Consider the following 14,477-nt stretch of genomic DNA (forward strand, 5'->3'; position numbering starts at 1 on the left):
CAGGGTGTTTATGGTAGCTACTTAAATATTTTTACGTAAGCACTCTACTTTTTTATGTTCATCATTGTTTCTTTATCCTCCATATTTCTCTGTGTTTTTCTTCTTGCTGATCATCATAATAATGATTTACACTTGTCTAGTTCTTATTATACGCCATGCAGTCTTCCAAGCACTTTACGTATGTGACCTAATTCGGTCCTCTCAACAGATGCTGTCATTATCCCTGTTTTGCAGATGAGGAAACTGAGGCACACTGACATTCATAACTTACCCGAATTTGCCCAGCAAGTGGCCCGGCTGGTCTGCTGACCAGGGAGCCTGGCTCCAGAGTCCATGCTCTCTTGCTTGGCTGCCTCTCAGTGAGTCCTTTCGGAGACGGGGGCGGGGGAGTGGTGGTGAAAGCTTAGTCCTCTTATGATGGGAAATGACTTTTTTTAAAAAATAAATTTATTTATTTTATTTATATATTTTTGGCTGTGTTGGGTCTTCACTGCTGTGTGTGGGCTTTCTCTAGTTGCGGCGAGCGGGGACTACTCTTCATTGTGGTGCGCGGGCTTCTCATTGCGGTGTCTTCTCTTGTTGCGGAGCAGGGACTCTAGGTGCACGGGCTTCAGTAGTTGTGGCACGAGGGCTCAGTAGTTGTGGCTCGCGGGCTCTAGAGCACAGGCTCAATAGTTGTGGCACACGGGCTTAGTTGCTCCGTGGCATGTGGGATCTTCCTGGACCAGGGCACAAACCTGTGTCCCCTGCATTGGCAGGCGGATTCTTAACCACTGCGCCACCAGGGAAGCCTGGGAAGTGACTTTATTGTGTCCTCACCTATGAATGATAGTTGGACTGTGTATAAAATTCAGGTTGACAGTTATTTCCCTCCATTGTCTCCAGGACCTATTGCTGTCACTGGGGCCGGGGCTGTTGTCTAAGTTGGTCTTTGCAGGTCCCCTGGAAGCTGATAATAGTGGCTCTTTTTCCCTGAAGTTATACAGTTTCACTATGATATGTCCAGGGGTAGATTTATTTTTATTTACCCTGCTCAATGCTCAGAGTGCACTGTCAATCCAAGGGCTTATGTTTTTTTCAATTCTGGAAAATCTCAACTGCTCTCTCTTCAAATATTGCTTCTTCACCATTGCCTCATTCCCTTCTTCTAGGACTCTTATCAGGCAAATGATGAAACCTCTCAGTCTCTTCTCCATGACTCTTAACTGCTCTTTCCACTTTTACCTCTTGCTTTCTGTGCTGTGTTTGGGATGAGTTTTTCTATATTAGCTTCCAGTTCACTAATTCACCCTTTAAATATGTCCAGTCTGGGGTTTAGTCCCTTATTCCTTCTATCTTTTTTGTTTGTTTGTTTCAGTGATTCTAGTTCTCATTTCAAAATTTCTTTCCTATCCACCTATTCTTATTTCATTTGTACCTATTTGCTGCATGATTTCTTATTCCTTTCAAAGAAAGCTTATGCCTGCATTCATCTCTTTGAGTATTCTCAACATGCTTATTTTGAAGTCTGTCTTGGGAGTGTAGACTGGCACGGTCTTGATGGAGAACAGCACCTCAAATTCAATATATCGATCTGCTGAGACCCAACAAAGGAGTTTTCTTAACCAGACTTAACCAGACTTAACCAGACTACGTGTTCAAGGATGGCCATCACAGCGCTATTTCTGTTAGTGGGAATGGGGGGCAATCTAGTTGTTCCAGCCTCAGGAAAGGGAAGTAAAATTTGGGGGTACGCAGTATGGAATGTATGTAGCAGTTATAAACTGAGAACTAGACGCACATATAGCAAAACTGGTAGATGTCAGAAACACAGTGCTGATAAATAAGTAGGAAACAGAATGAGCTCTGTAGCACAATATTACTTCCATAGCTTACAAATTGCACAGAAAACTTATAACGCAGATGTAAGAGTACATACAATAAAAGGGGATGCATCAAACCAGTTAGAATGTGTGCCTGTTAGAAGAAGTGGGGCACAGGAATAGGGGTGGGGCATGAGGCACGGGGATAAAAATGCACAGACACTGGCACTCACACACACACGCGCGCGCGCACGCAGCTTTGCCCAGACTGACAAGGATGGTGTGCAGTAAACTGAAGAGTATGGCTAATTCAGCCCTCTGTGCTTCTGCATCAATCAATGTCTTTTTCTGCCTGTCCAGAAAACTACTTTTTCATGTATAACAAACTCAGGTCCCAACTACTGGTTTTGCTATCTTTTTTTAGCATTAGATTTTTTTTTATTAATTAATTAATTTATTTATTTTTGGCTGTGTTGGGTCTTCGTTTCCGTGCGAGGGCTTTCTCTAGTTGCGGCGAGCGGGGGCCACTCTTCATCACGGTGCGCGGGCCTCTCACTGTCACGGCCTCTCCTGTTGCGGAGCACAGGCTCCAGAAGCACAGGCTCAGTAGTTGTGGCTCACGGGCCCAGTTGCTCCACGGCATGTGGGATCTTCCCAGACCAGGGCTTGAACCCGTGTCCCCCTGCATTGGCAGGCAGATTCTCAACCACTGCGCCACCAGGGAAGCCCTAGCATTAGATTTATTCATATATTTTGGCATTTTGGTGGGCAGGTTCGTTTTTAATGAAAACCATTTTATTTCTTCCTCTTTCTCCCTGTCCCTTTGTGCCCATCCCTCTCTGTCTGACCGACCCTCCAGGCCCCCAGTACAGAAGCAGCTCTAAGAAGGACAATTTGGAGCAACTGCTCCCGGCAGTACTGGGACAGGGCTGTGGCCGACCTGGTCAGAGTCAGTGGGCAGCTCGGCTTAACAAGCAGAGAGGCTGAGTTTGCCCTTTCTTCCACCTTGGGCTTGCAGTGGGCGTGACCCAAGCCCCAGGCGACATCAGGCAGCACTTGTTTTCCTCCGTCCCCTTTCACTCACAGGCTGGGTGGTGGGGAAGCTATCCTCACCCTGCAGCTTCCAACCATGTCTTGCACTTTCAACCTCCTTCCTGCCTCTGGACCAGAGCCCCGAGGCTGAAGGCTTAAGCTCCACTTTCCATTTTGCATCTCTGTCCTGCTCCTGGTCTTCAGAAATACGTCATGTAATCTAACCCAGCACAGTCTTCTCGATATTCCCTCTTTTTAATTTTACCCGCCATTGCTATGGTGGGAAGAGGTGGTTCTTGCCTCAGTAGATTCTCAAATTACACAAACAAGTTTAGATAAAGCCTGATGAAATATTTATTAGCAAGGAGGAGATGAATGTGCCTGATTTTAAGGCTTCAAATGATTTATGTACTCATTTCTTGGAAATTCATCTAAGGATTGCACGCTTAATTTATGCTAGGCCCATTCTTTTTACAGATAGCCTTACAAACAGCTTAAGGAATCCAGCCTTTGGGAATCACAATCCTCTATTTAGAGCACAGGGAAACTGGTTTCTATGTCATAGCCACAATCGATGCTCCAAATTCAGAACCACTAACTAGACCTTCCCTTTCAAAGAGGCCCCTCAGGCAGGAAACGTTCTGTGTGTTCTCCCCACACCCCAATCCTGCTACTGAAGTTTATTTTCATTTGATTTTCCCGGGATACAATAGTAGTATAGTCAAATAGAAGAAGAGATTTTTACCTGGGTCCAAAGCCCTTGGTAATTATTACTTAGGATCCTGAACTCTAGTATGATTAGAACTTGGTCTCCCCCCAGCCTTACTCCCCCATTCCAGCCCTCCTTCCAACCCCTGCCCCAAACCAACGTATACCTGGCCTCCTCCACCATCTTGCTCCAACAGCTCTCTGTGACTGGAAATATTTATTAGCAAGGAGGAGATGAATGTGCCTGATTTTCAGGGCCCAGCTCTCTGGGCCTTTCCCAACAGCCCCCTTAACCCACTGCTCTTTTCGGAACCCACTCAAGTCTCACCTTTAGTAATGTTGCCTTTCCTAATGCCACTAACCCACCTTTTCCTCCTCTGAACTTCCCTCTACCACTGATCGACATTTAGCCCTTTGCCCTTCAGGGCCTGTCATCTTATGAACATAGTATCCTTCCAATATGTCCGAAAGTACCTTGATGCCTAAAGCTAGTGTCATGTGTCACAGATGCTGGTACGTTATCTCTTGATCCACCCACGAGTCTTGAGATACAGTAAAGCAGGTATTATCACAGTTATATTATTATTCCTATTTTTCAAATGCTAAAATTGAGGCTTAGAGATGTTCAGTAACCTGCCCTACTAGGAAGTAGCAGAGCTGGGATTTGAACTTAACTCTCTCTACCTACACACCTGTAATTACTTTCTGGTATAATCAAAACGGCAAAGAGGTCTGCTTCATCTCAAGCCCAACTCCAAGTGACTGGTTATCGCTGCCCAAAGTACTGGGTTGAAGAGCCAAACTCAGGCTCAGCAGGAAAGCAAACCATCCACGATGGAGGGGCAAGGTCAACCGTGGGTTCAGCTTTTTAAAGGAAGAGCATGCAGGCCACCTGTTTGCCATCCCCCATATCATGCTAACTTTCTTGAACTAGGATGGAGTCTTCTATTAGTTTGTAGGTTCCATAGCACTTAGAACATAGTGCTTAACATAGGGTGGAGGAGCAATAAATAGGTATTGCTTGACAGTAACATCAACATCCTCAATAAGGCACCGCATCGTGGAAGCTGCACAAACAGCTTGCAACAGCTGTACCAAGGGAGAATAAGTGAAGGGCTCTGCTCTGGACCAGCTAAACAGCTTTCACTTGGTGAACGATTTCAAACTCACATGCGTGCAAAATAAAGTGTGAAGCTTGAGGAAAACTGTTTTATCCAGAAAACTGAGTATCACTGTAAAGAAATGAGTTTTGCTTCCGCATGATGATAATACCTCTCATATGCACTACCACTTGGTGCATACCCTGCACGCAGGTGTTTTTAAAGGTCATGCCTCTCTTCTGGAGCTCAGTGTACCCCTGCACCCCTTGCTGCCACCTCCACTCTTGTCAAGTAATGAATCCAAAAGCGAGAGAAGGTGTTTCCAGCATGTACTGTTGTAAGTTACGGGAGGCAAAATTACTAATTACCACCATTCTCCTACAAGCAGAGCTCTCCTCTCCTCCCCGGCTTTCCTCCCAGACCCTCTCCTGCCTCGGGCTGGGAGTTCTCTGTTTCCGTCTCATCTCTTTTCCATACCTCGGGACAGGGATGTGTCCAGGAACCCAGGCCAAAAGTAGCAAATTTATCACCGTGCTAATGACAGCGAGCCGCATGCTGAGTGAATTCTGCAATCCCCCTCAACTCCTTCTTTTGCCAAGACCTATGGAGCTGCAAGATCCAGCCGATTACAGAGACTGTTACCTTCACATGAAGAATGGCTCTGTTGGAAAATGCAATTAGGTATCAGCCATAAGGCTATTTTTAGAAGCTTGTTTGGGAAGATCTCAAAAACAAAAAATGCCATGTGGTGGGAGATGTTAGCCAATTGGCCAAAATTGAGCATCACTGAACAGATTTTCCACCTACCTTCATCAATATGCGGCTTTCTAACGACCCACCTCACGATCCCTAGGGATGACTCACCGTTCTGGGAATAGGTATCTATGTTTGTGGAGTTTATAGAACTCTCAGTCCTGGTGGCAAAACCCCCCTCTTTATTTTCATGAGCAGTATTTCCCAGGCTGGATCTGTGGAGAATGCTTCACCCTGTTCTTCCAAAATAGCCTCCCCAGGGCTTGGGAAGGGGAGCCTGGTCACTCCGGTAGGAACAGGGGAAGCCACAACACACTAGGCTGAGCACCTATGGGAGGCACATAGCTGGGGAGGCGCATGGTCAGGGAGGCCAGCCGTCGAGGACACTCTTTGGCGGGGAGGCTTGTTGTCGGGGAGGTAGTTTCCAGGGGGGCAGGCAGCCCGTGTGGGCTCTAAAGGAGCAGGCCACTGTCCAGTCTCATTAGGAGGGTGGTACCCAGGCACGTTAGAGGCTCGTGGCACCTGCGCCAGATACCCAGGAAACCAGCCAGGCGCCACAGCAGCATTGGTGCTCCATACTGTGGGCGTGAGAAAGCCCTCGATGACCTCCTCGAAACCGAGAGAGGTGTCTAAATGGGCCGCTGCATTCGCCACAGCACTATCTCCTTTTATTTGAAGACTGTGTGTGCCGTGCTTCTTTAAAACTCAAGTCAGCAATGTTTGAGGCAGACTGGAGGCTCAGCCCAGCACCACCCCTGTGCCCCCAACTCGTTGACTCTGCTGGTGCAGACAGTAGGGTCACGTGGGGAAGAGTGGGGAAGAGAGCCCATCTCTGGCCGTGGCTGGGCTGGGTTTCAGGTCCTGGTGGCTCCAGGCTCATCCAATACTCATCCTTGGGCTAGGTTTCCGCCTCCTCACCCCCTTCCAACACGTTCCCTAAGTTCTCACTCGCCCCCGCTTGGAATTAGGGTGCAATGATTGCTTCCACCCAGTCCTTGGCTCCCTCTCTGTGCTTAGTCCTCTCCAGGGGGGACACGTGGAAGGCAGGGCAGACTTGCACAGTGACACACCAGGAGACAGCAGCCTCCGAGGTGGAGCTGAAAGAACTGGGGATGTTCAACCCAGAGAGGACACATCTAAGTGGAGAAACCATAGCACCCTCAGGTGTGTAAAGGGGTCTCACTGCCCATGAGAGAGGATCCTTTTTCTATGCTGTTCCAGAGAACACACCAGGCCCAAATAGGAAAATTCCAAGGAATCGGGTGTCAGTAGCACATCAGCAATTCCTTATATACAATTTAACCAGTGGAACAGCCTGGGTACATATAAATCAGAGGTGAAATGACCATTTCATTCTGTAGAGGGGACTCCTAAATTGTGAGGGAAATTAAACTGAATGACCTCTGCCATCCCTCCCAATCATAATATTCTGGGAGTGCCCTAGAACTTTCGGGGAGTGACAAGGTCTCCTGTGACTGCTTCATTGGAAACTCAGTTCAGGTGTAGCCTTTGAGGCGTAGAATGTACTGTATATGAGGAAAGGAAGCAATGAAGTTCCCAGGCTTTCTCAGAATCCCCCAGTGGCCTGATCACATCTCCCAAATGGGACGTGCAATACAGACAGCGCTGACGTTTTAACAAGTGTGCTGAACGCTTGGACATAAACAAACCCCAGGGCTGCTGTTGCAGCCATGCCTCAAGCACGGCATCACGGAGTTTCAGAGATGGAGGAAGCCTGGAGGTCATTTGGTCCCAGCTCCTACCCAGGGCAGGAATTCTCCATCTAACAACCCAACAGATGGCTGCCCAGCTTCTGCTTGAGCATTTTCAGGAAGGGGCTCACTGCTCTGCCAGGAGATTTAGTCCATTTTGAGACAACTTAATCCACGTGGAGACAATCCTCATTGTGAGCTGTTTCTTCCTCGTATTGAGCCCCAAGTCTGCCTTCATTCGACTTGACTTTTACCCTCAGCAGTAGGACAAAAATAAATCTGTTCTCTCATCCATATAACACTGTTTAGATTTTTAAAGACAGCCATTGTCTCCATAACTCCAAATATTTTTTTTTTTCCTGTCTAAACGTCTCCAGTCACCTTAACCATTTCTCACATGGCGTGGCTTCCGAGCCCTCACCATCCCAGTTACCATCTTCTAAGTATTTTCTATTTTACTAATGTTCCTTACAAAAAGTAGCTCCTAGAACAGATAACCAACTGTGGTCTGACCACTGCAGAGTACAGCGGTGTTCTCACCTCCCTTGATCTACACACTAGACCTTTATTGATGCAACGTGGAATTAGATGTGTTTCCTACCAAATGATCAACTGTTGTGTTCATATTAAGGTTATCATCAACTAAAACCACCATATTTTTTTACACAGTTTCTTATAGCTTGAAAGAAAGAAGTGGACTTAAAAGGGATCCTATAAATTATTAAAAGTTCAAATCCTGCCTCCCCCTTCATTAATAATAGACACATAGAACTGTTTAAGAGACTGTAGCCCTAGCAAAGATTATGAGTGACATACTAAGATACCTGAACCCACAGATAGTGAGTCCAAAGGTGAAATGTGTGCTTATATGGACATGCCAGGTCCCCAGCCTTTGCAGCCTCTTGTTCCATACATCCAGGGCCTGCAGGGCTAGGCTTGCTTGGTCTTTCATACTCTACCTAATTTTTTTAGCTCGCCACCTGCTTCCGAGGCCACGTCTTCCTGCAGCCCCCTGGAGACTCACCAGTGGTTTCCTTTGTGTCTTTGACAGGTCGCCTGAAGGAAGAAATCACCCAGCGGCACGTGCAGCAAGTAGCTCTAGGTGGGTACAAAGTGGAGCCTGCAAGCAGACGGGGAAGGTAATACAGGCTGACCTGGTCTGGGAAGCCCACGCCCAGCTGAACAACAACCCATCCAGAACCCTTGGGAAGGTGAAAGGAGGGGAGTTTTGCGGTCAGTGCAGCTTTCTTGGGACGCCCCTCCTCTCTGGGGCCAGTCTCCCCCTCCTGTGTGCTTGCTTCCGGCTGTCAGCACCTGGCACCCAACCCTCCCGGCTGCTGCCTCATCCTCTGACCTTTTCCACCCCACACCCCAACCTAAATTCACCCCCTATGTCCCAGCTCCTCAGGGTCCTACTCGGAGCTTTCTAGAACCACGACTAACTCATCCCAGCAGTAACGGTTGGTGATGAAAACAGCTACCAGTGGCTGAACTATCTCTGTGCACTGCTTTATGTGCACGTCTCCTCATCCTCACAACAGTCCTAAGAGTGCAGTGCCTTTTCCAGATGAAGGTGATTCAATGACTTGCCCAAGGTCACAGGCTAGTAAGTGTTGAAACTAGGACTTGAACCAGGTCTCTGAGTCCACACTGGGCGCTCTTGGTCCCCATGCAATTTACTGCCCACAACAATGATGGGCCCACTTCATACATTAATAATGCAAACACTAAACCAACAGAGTGATATTGTGAGAGGGCCTGGGCACCTTTTAGGCAGTGGGCATCTGCAGAAAATGCCCCCTTGTGACATGTGACCCAAGGAAGTCACCCAGGAGGAGTGTGCAGCTCCCTGGAAGGCTGGTGGAACAGGGCTCCTGGGCAGGGCCCCCCGTATCCTCTCCCACTAGCCTGGGATCAAGCCTTCTAGAGCTTTGATTAAATAAGCAATTCATGTGTTCCGAACAACGGGGTTCCCCTTGATAGGGGCTGGCCCCTGGAATGACCTGCAGTTGGAGAAATCCTGTGCGCAGGATCTCTGGGGGGAAATGGAGTACAGCCCCAGCGTCATGAGGGTAATCCATCTGAGCCTAGTAACTTGGATTATGGGGAAGGTTGGTTGTTTAGTTTTGGTCAGAACAATGATCATATCAAATAACTACTGATTACATCAGAAATACAGAACAAGGAAGCCTAAGACACTCTGACAGAGCCTGAGCTTTTCCCTGTTGGCCCCAGGACTGAGGGGTCAGGCAGATGTGCTGGGCCTGACCTCCCATTGCCAGAGGCCTGGGCAGGATCTTGGAGCCAGGATTCTGCGGAGCGCCTTCCCCAGCACACAGTCAGGGCTGCCCGGGGCCCTAACTCATAGCGCCGTGCTTGGGAAGGGCACAGGGACCTCTGTGAGGAGCTGTGCCGAGGTGCAGGTCACCGGAGAGGGAGTCATCCCTAGCGCTGGCTGCCACCTTATCTCTTCTTCAGTCTTCATGATGCTTGTTGAACAGAAACAATGATGTGGAAAATACCACTCAAGTAATTCCAAGGGCAGTTTTGCTCTAGGGCCTGGGGAGTCATTTCCATGGCTTTCGGGGCAAGAGGTGCTCCATCCTCTCTGCCCCCCACCCCGTCCCAACCCTGCTGCGTCTCTTCAACCGCAGGCTCCTTCTTAATTCCTGTGTTCACCTCTCTGGGAGCCTTCTTCTGAAGTATAGCAGGTGTCAGGTGCAGCAGGGCCCAACTTTGCCTGAAGTAATCAGCAAACTTCAAACAGAAAGCACTTTGGCTGAAAGTCTAATTAAGAGCATTTGAAATACCTATTTATTTTAAAATCATACTATCCCAATTAGAGAAGAAGTGTTACCATCTCCCAGCTGCCATTTTGAGATCAAATGCCACATTGCTATCCAGACGCCTTAGGAGCTTGTCTGATGGGGCTGTGGACACTCCGGTGCACAATGCGTCCCAAGGGACACATTTCAGAAGGGACTTCTTCTCACTGAGAGAAAGCTCTCAATGCAGCAGATTATTTACAGCGCCGTTTCCTGCCTTAACCCTTGCCCTTCAGACTAGCCTTGGGGCTGAAGGCCAGGACCCACGGCTTCTGTAAGACCAAAAACAACTCACTCGGTGTATTTGGCTTCCTGACGTTCTGTAGTTCGGGCTTCAGTACAGGGATGAGGCAGTGACTACACCTGGTCTCACCCTTCCATTTCTGTGGGTTTGTTTGTGTTGCGGTTCCTTCCCCCTTTCTGTTCTGTTTCTTTGTCTGCTTCTTCTCCCTACTTTCCCTCACCCTCCATTTCAAGTATTCCCTTTGATATTATTTCTTTCTTTTACCTACATGTTCCTAAGTTTCCATGAAAGTACAGGTGGGGTCGCTTGGTTGAGTTTGGGGTTTTGGGGGATTAGGGGTTCAGGAGTAATGAGCAAGTCTGAGCAGGAGAGGTTTTCTCGTGTATTTTGCATAAGAATATGTCTCTGTTTGTATGAGTAGACATATGGCCAAGAAAATTTGCAGAAGTGTAATCTCGTAAAGCAAAGACTTAATGGTGAGGTGAGAGGCCCCGTGTGGAAGAGACAGTAGATTGATGAAAGAAGGCCAGATCCAGTGACGTGCTGGAGCCACTTGCCCACATCAGGAGAGCATGTCACCATGTCAGGAATTTGGGGAATACTCAAAATGTATCCCTTCCTGATTAATTTACTACATTTTACTGCTATCTCTGCTCATGAGGTTATTTACAGTGACTGCGTCTGTGTCCTGGAAACACTGTCTCACGGTGTGCTTCTGTGCCTCTCTTCCCAATTCCACCCTCAGTGACATCACACTGGCAGCTTGAAATCAGCCACAGTGGGAGTATTTACACCAAGGGCAAATACTATTATAAACTGGGGCTTTCTTTCCCAGAGAGCTAGTTGTTAGATGTTTCCCACCACACCACTGGCACACAGATAAGCAACCATGGAAAGGCCCGTTCTGTGCATGAACGTCTTTGCTCTTAAGAAGACTTCTACTCCCCTTCCCGGCTGAAAATCCACATTATGGTTCTGCCTGCATTCACTGCCCACCCAAAGGACACTGGTCCTTTTGAAAGGCAGTGACCAGGGAAACCAATGGAGACAGAGTGGGGCAAGAGAAGCACTGGGCCCAGTGGGCCGCCTTGATGTGACAGCCAGAGCTGGAGGGGGTGGGTTCCTTAAGAAAATCATCAATGACCAGTTCTAAGAATATCATCAACAAACAAGTTACTGGTGGACTTAGAGCAGGGCTGACTCCCGCACTCTATTTCAGGAAACAATAAAACTATTATTTTTCAATTAAGCATCATTTGGAAGTGATACTAACTGAACTAGATCGAGCTGGCTGAGTTGAGAGTGCTTTGCTGAATTCAGCTGTGTGTGTTTTTCCCTCTCTGTTGTGCTAGCTCCCCGGCGTGGTAAAGTGTTGTCAGTGATGCAGCTGGGACTAATCAGCAAACGTTTCTTGAGTACTTCCCCATGTGCCATGGCTCTAAGCTCTTTACTTGTATTTCCCTCTTTAAAGCTCCTAAAATCCCCATGCGGGAGATACTACTATTATCCTCACTTTACTTAAGGCCCAAAGGGGTTAAGGTGAACTTACCCAGCTTTGCTCAGCTAAGGATGCAAATGCAGACGCGGCTCGAGAGCTTGTGCTGTAACCACCACAACGCAGGACCCTCAGCCTCAGGCTGAGCATTACCGAGTCCACAGAGGGACAGGAATTCAGTGCCTGCCCTCGAAGGGTGCATAGCCAGCACAAGGGGATATATACATTAAAAAGATAACTCTTTATCTAATTCCAGATTTAGACACATGTATTATTCTATCCACTGTCCTCTTCCCACTGTAGCCCCAAACCAAGTCGGCCTTGACCTCCTCCACGCAGCCTGGCCCATCCCCTTCTCCCCAGTCTGCTTTATCCTTTAGCCTCATGCACCTCTGCTGAAGCACCAACCTTGTTTTGTAATTATTTATTTCCATAGCTATTCTCCACGCTAAAATGTGAGCTCCTGGAAAGCTGGGTGCAGTCAAATTAATCTGTGTACCCCCGGCAGCCAGCACAGGCAATAAACAGGCCAAGTCAATGCTTCCCCAGATGACTCCCAGACTCACACATCTTGCAAAAGTGTAATGAGACATTTGAACATAAAATAAGTCCATTTAAAAGAAGTAGAAGGAGTAAGTGCTTTCGGAGCCCACAGCTGAGCGGATTACAACACACAGGCAATAAATCCGACTCTGTCTTATCTAGCCACCAAGCAGAAAGAGGAGTACCCAGAGTTACACAGTTTTCATTTTCTGACCACAGGAAGCATACTAACTAATTTATCTGCAGAAATAGAATTTCTCCTGGAACTAAACACAAACCAGAATTTATCGTGGGGACCTTTGTGTAAAGGACACTGAGTGACATAGTGAATGATGGCGTCAACTGCAGTTTTACAAAAGATACTGAAATGTTGTTCAACAAGATGATTCTCGCATTGACCCTCTGTGAAAGCGAGAGGCCTGACATTAGCGCATAACTCACCAAGAGGTGACGTACTCCAGGAACCCTGCTCTCTGACGGCCTCACAGCGCAGGAAGAGAACCCGGGAAGCCATCCCAGGAACAGGGGCTGTGCCCTCCCTCTCAGGTGTCTCTTCCGAGCAATATTTGATCAGGGCCTGGATCTCCTGCAGCTCACAATCAAAATTCTACCAAGTGCCTGTGATTAAAATTTAAAAGGCCCATCGCACTACCAAGCAGCATGTGAAATGTGGCAGGTGAGAGGGACAGACCATCAGAGCTTCAGGATCTTAACAGAGAGAGTGGCCCCTGGGGGGTGTCACCAAGGCCATGGGCCTGAGCTGAGCCTTGAAGAATAAGCAGGAGTCAGAACCACAGAGAGGAGGGTGGGAGCAGGGGATAGTTGTCGTGTGTGTGCTGGGGTGGGGAGGGGGGGGAAGGCTGATTTGGTGTGTGTGTGTGTGTGTGTGTGTGTGTGATACGTATCTATGAGGGGGATGTGTGTGGATATAGCGTGTGCGTGATGCGTATGTATGAGGGGGATGTATGTGGATATAGCGTGTGCGTTATGTGTATGTATATGTATGTGGGGGGGGTGCATTGTGTGTGTGATGTGTATGTGGTATGTGTTTGTTTTGTGCTTTGTGGGGAGGATGACTTTGTGGGGAGTTGATTTGAAGTAATCCAGGAAAAGGCAAACGCGGTGAGGTGGGCCAGTTCACTGAGAGCCTTGAATCCGAACATTTCTCTCACAGGCAGTTGAGCCACTGAACATTTTTGGGCAAGGAAGTCTTGGTCAATGAGGCCTTTTAGGAAAAGAAAGCCCCAGGCGGTAGCTCGAGTTCCTCAGCATTTGCTAACTGACTGATGAGTAAATAATCTGTACCGCCCTGGAGACCCCCCACACCCAAGCCTTCACCCGGCCCCTGCACTGGGCGATTCCTCCGGGTACACACGCCTGCAGCCCAGGCCCAGGGAGGGGTTGAGGACTCCTGGCCGTCTCTGGGTAAACCTGCTGCAGACACTGCCCAGCGAGATCTGGGGCTGCCCGGGGAGTCCCACGCTGACCACATGCCATGCAGAAGCAACCCCTGAGAACAGGCCATTGTAGCTGCAATGCCTCGTGGGGCGCTTGGATTACCACTGGGTAGTGCACGCTACCTGACCTGAAGAGCCGGCAGTGACAGCGCTGAACCCCAGCAGGGCCTTAAGGAGGGTCGACCGAGGCACCGACCCGGAAGGCTCCCTGTTTTACCTCGTTGTTCCAGCTTAGAGCGCTCTGGGGAGTTCTTTTCTCCTGAACAGTGTTCCTGCAGTGACCTCTTGTGGCGTCCCTGCCATTCTCCAAAGACAGGCCACCACCATTGCCACCTTCTCCTGTTTGGTGGAAAATTAAGACTGAGTCTTGAAATGCTTTTTGGAATTCTGAGCCCGGGAGCCACAAATCTGAGAGAAAGCGAAAGGCCAGACTGTCATCAATTTATTCAGCAGACTAGACTGAGCACCCAGTGTGAGACCAGGAATTCCAGGATGAGGGGAGGAACCACTGATGGAGACAACTGGAGCAACCCTCCTGGCATCAGCCAGCCCAGTGGTTTTCCAAGTGGGCTCTAGGGGACCCATTTGGGCCACACTGTGGCCCCTTTGGGACCACAAGGTGAGGGTGAGGGGACCCAGCGTGCAAATGGCAGGACCCCGGGATTTTCACCTGGTTCAACCAAAGCAACTTCTGTTTCTCTTTTTGTCATTAAGCCTTCGCTTGAAGAAAAGGTTCTGAGCTTTGAACACATCTTCCTCCCTTCGGAACTTGCAGCTCTTTTTGAGACATTTCCCAAGGCAGACAG

At 48.5% G+C, this 14,477-nt stretch overlaps 1 protein-coding gene across 1 annotated transcript in view; it reads left to right on the forward strand.

Annotated features, from left to right (window-relative positions):
* The window catches only part of KIF6 (kinesin family member 6), a 390,258-nt gene that overhangs the window by 340,352 nt on the left and 35,429 nt on the right, over positions 1 to 14,477 (forward strand). Inside the window, exon 16 of the mRNA XM_036869162.1 lies at positions 8,159 to 8,209. Coding sequence (XP_036725057.1) covers positions 8,159 to 8,209 — 51 coding nt within the window. The remainder of the gene's footprint in view (positions 1 to 8,158; positions 8,210 to 14,477) is intronic.

The sequence above is a fragment of the Balaenoptera musculus genome, chromosome 11 (assembly GCF_009873245.2).
Source record: "Balaenoptera musculus isolate JJ_BM4_2016_0621 chromosome 11, mBalMus1.pri.v3, whole genome shotgun sequence".
In the NCBI taxonomy this organism is placed as follows: Eukaryota; Metazoa; Chordata; class Mammalia; order Artiodactyla; family Balaenopteridae; genus Balaenoptera; species Balaenoptera musculus.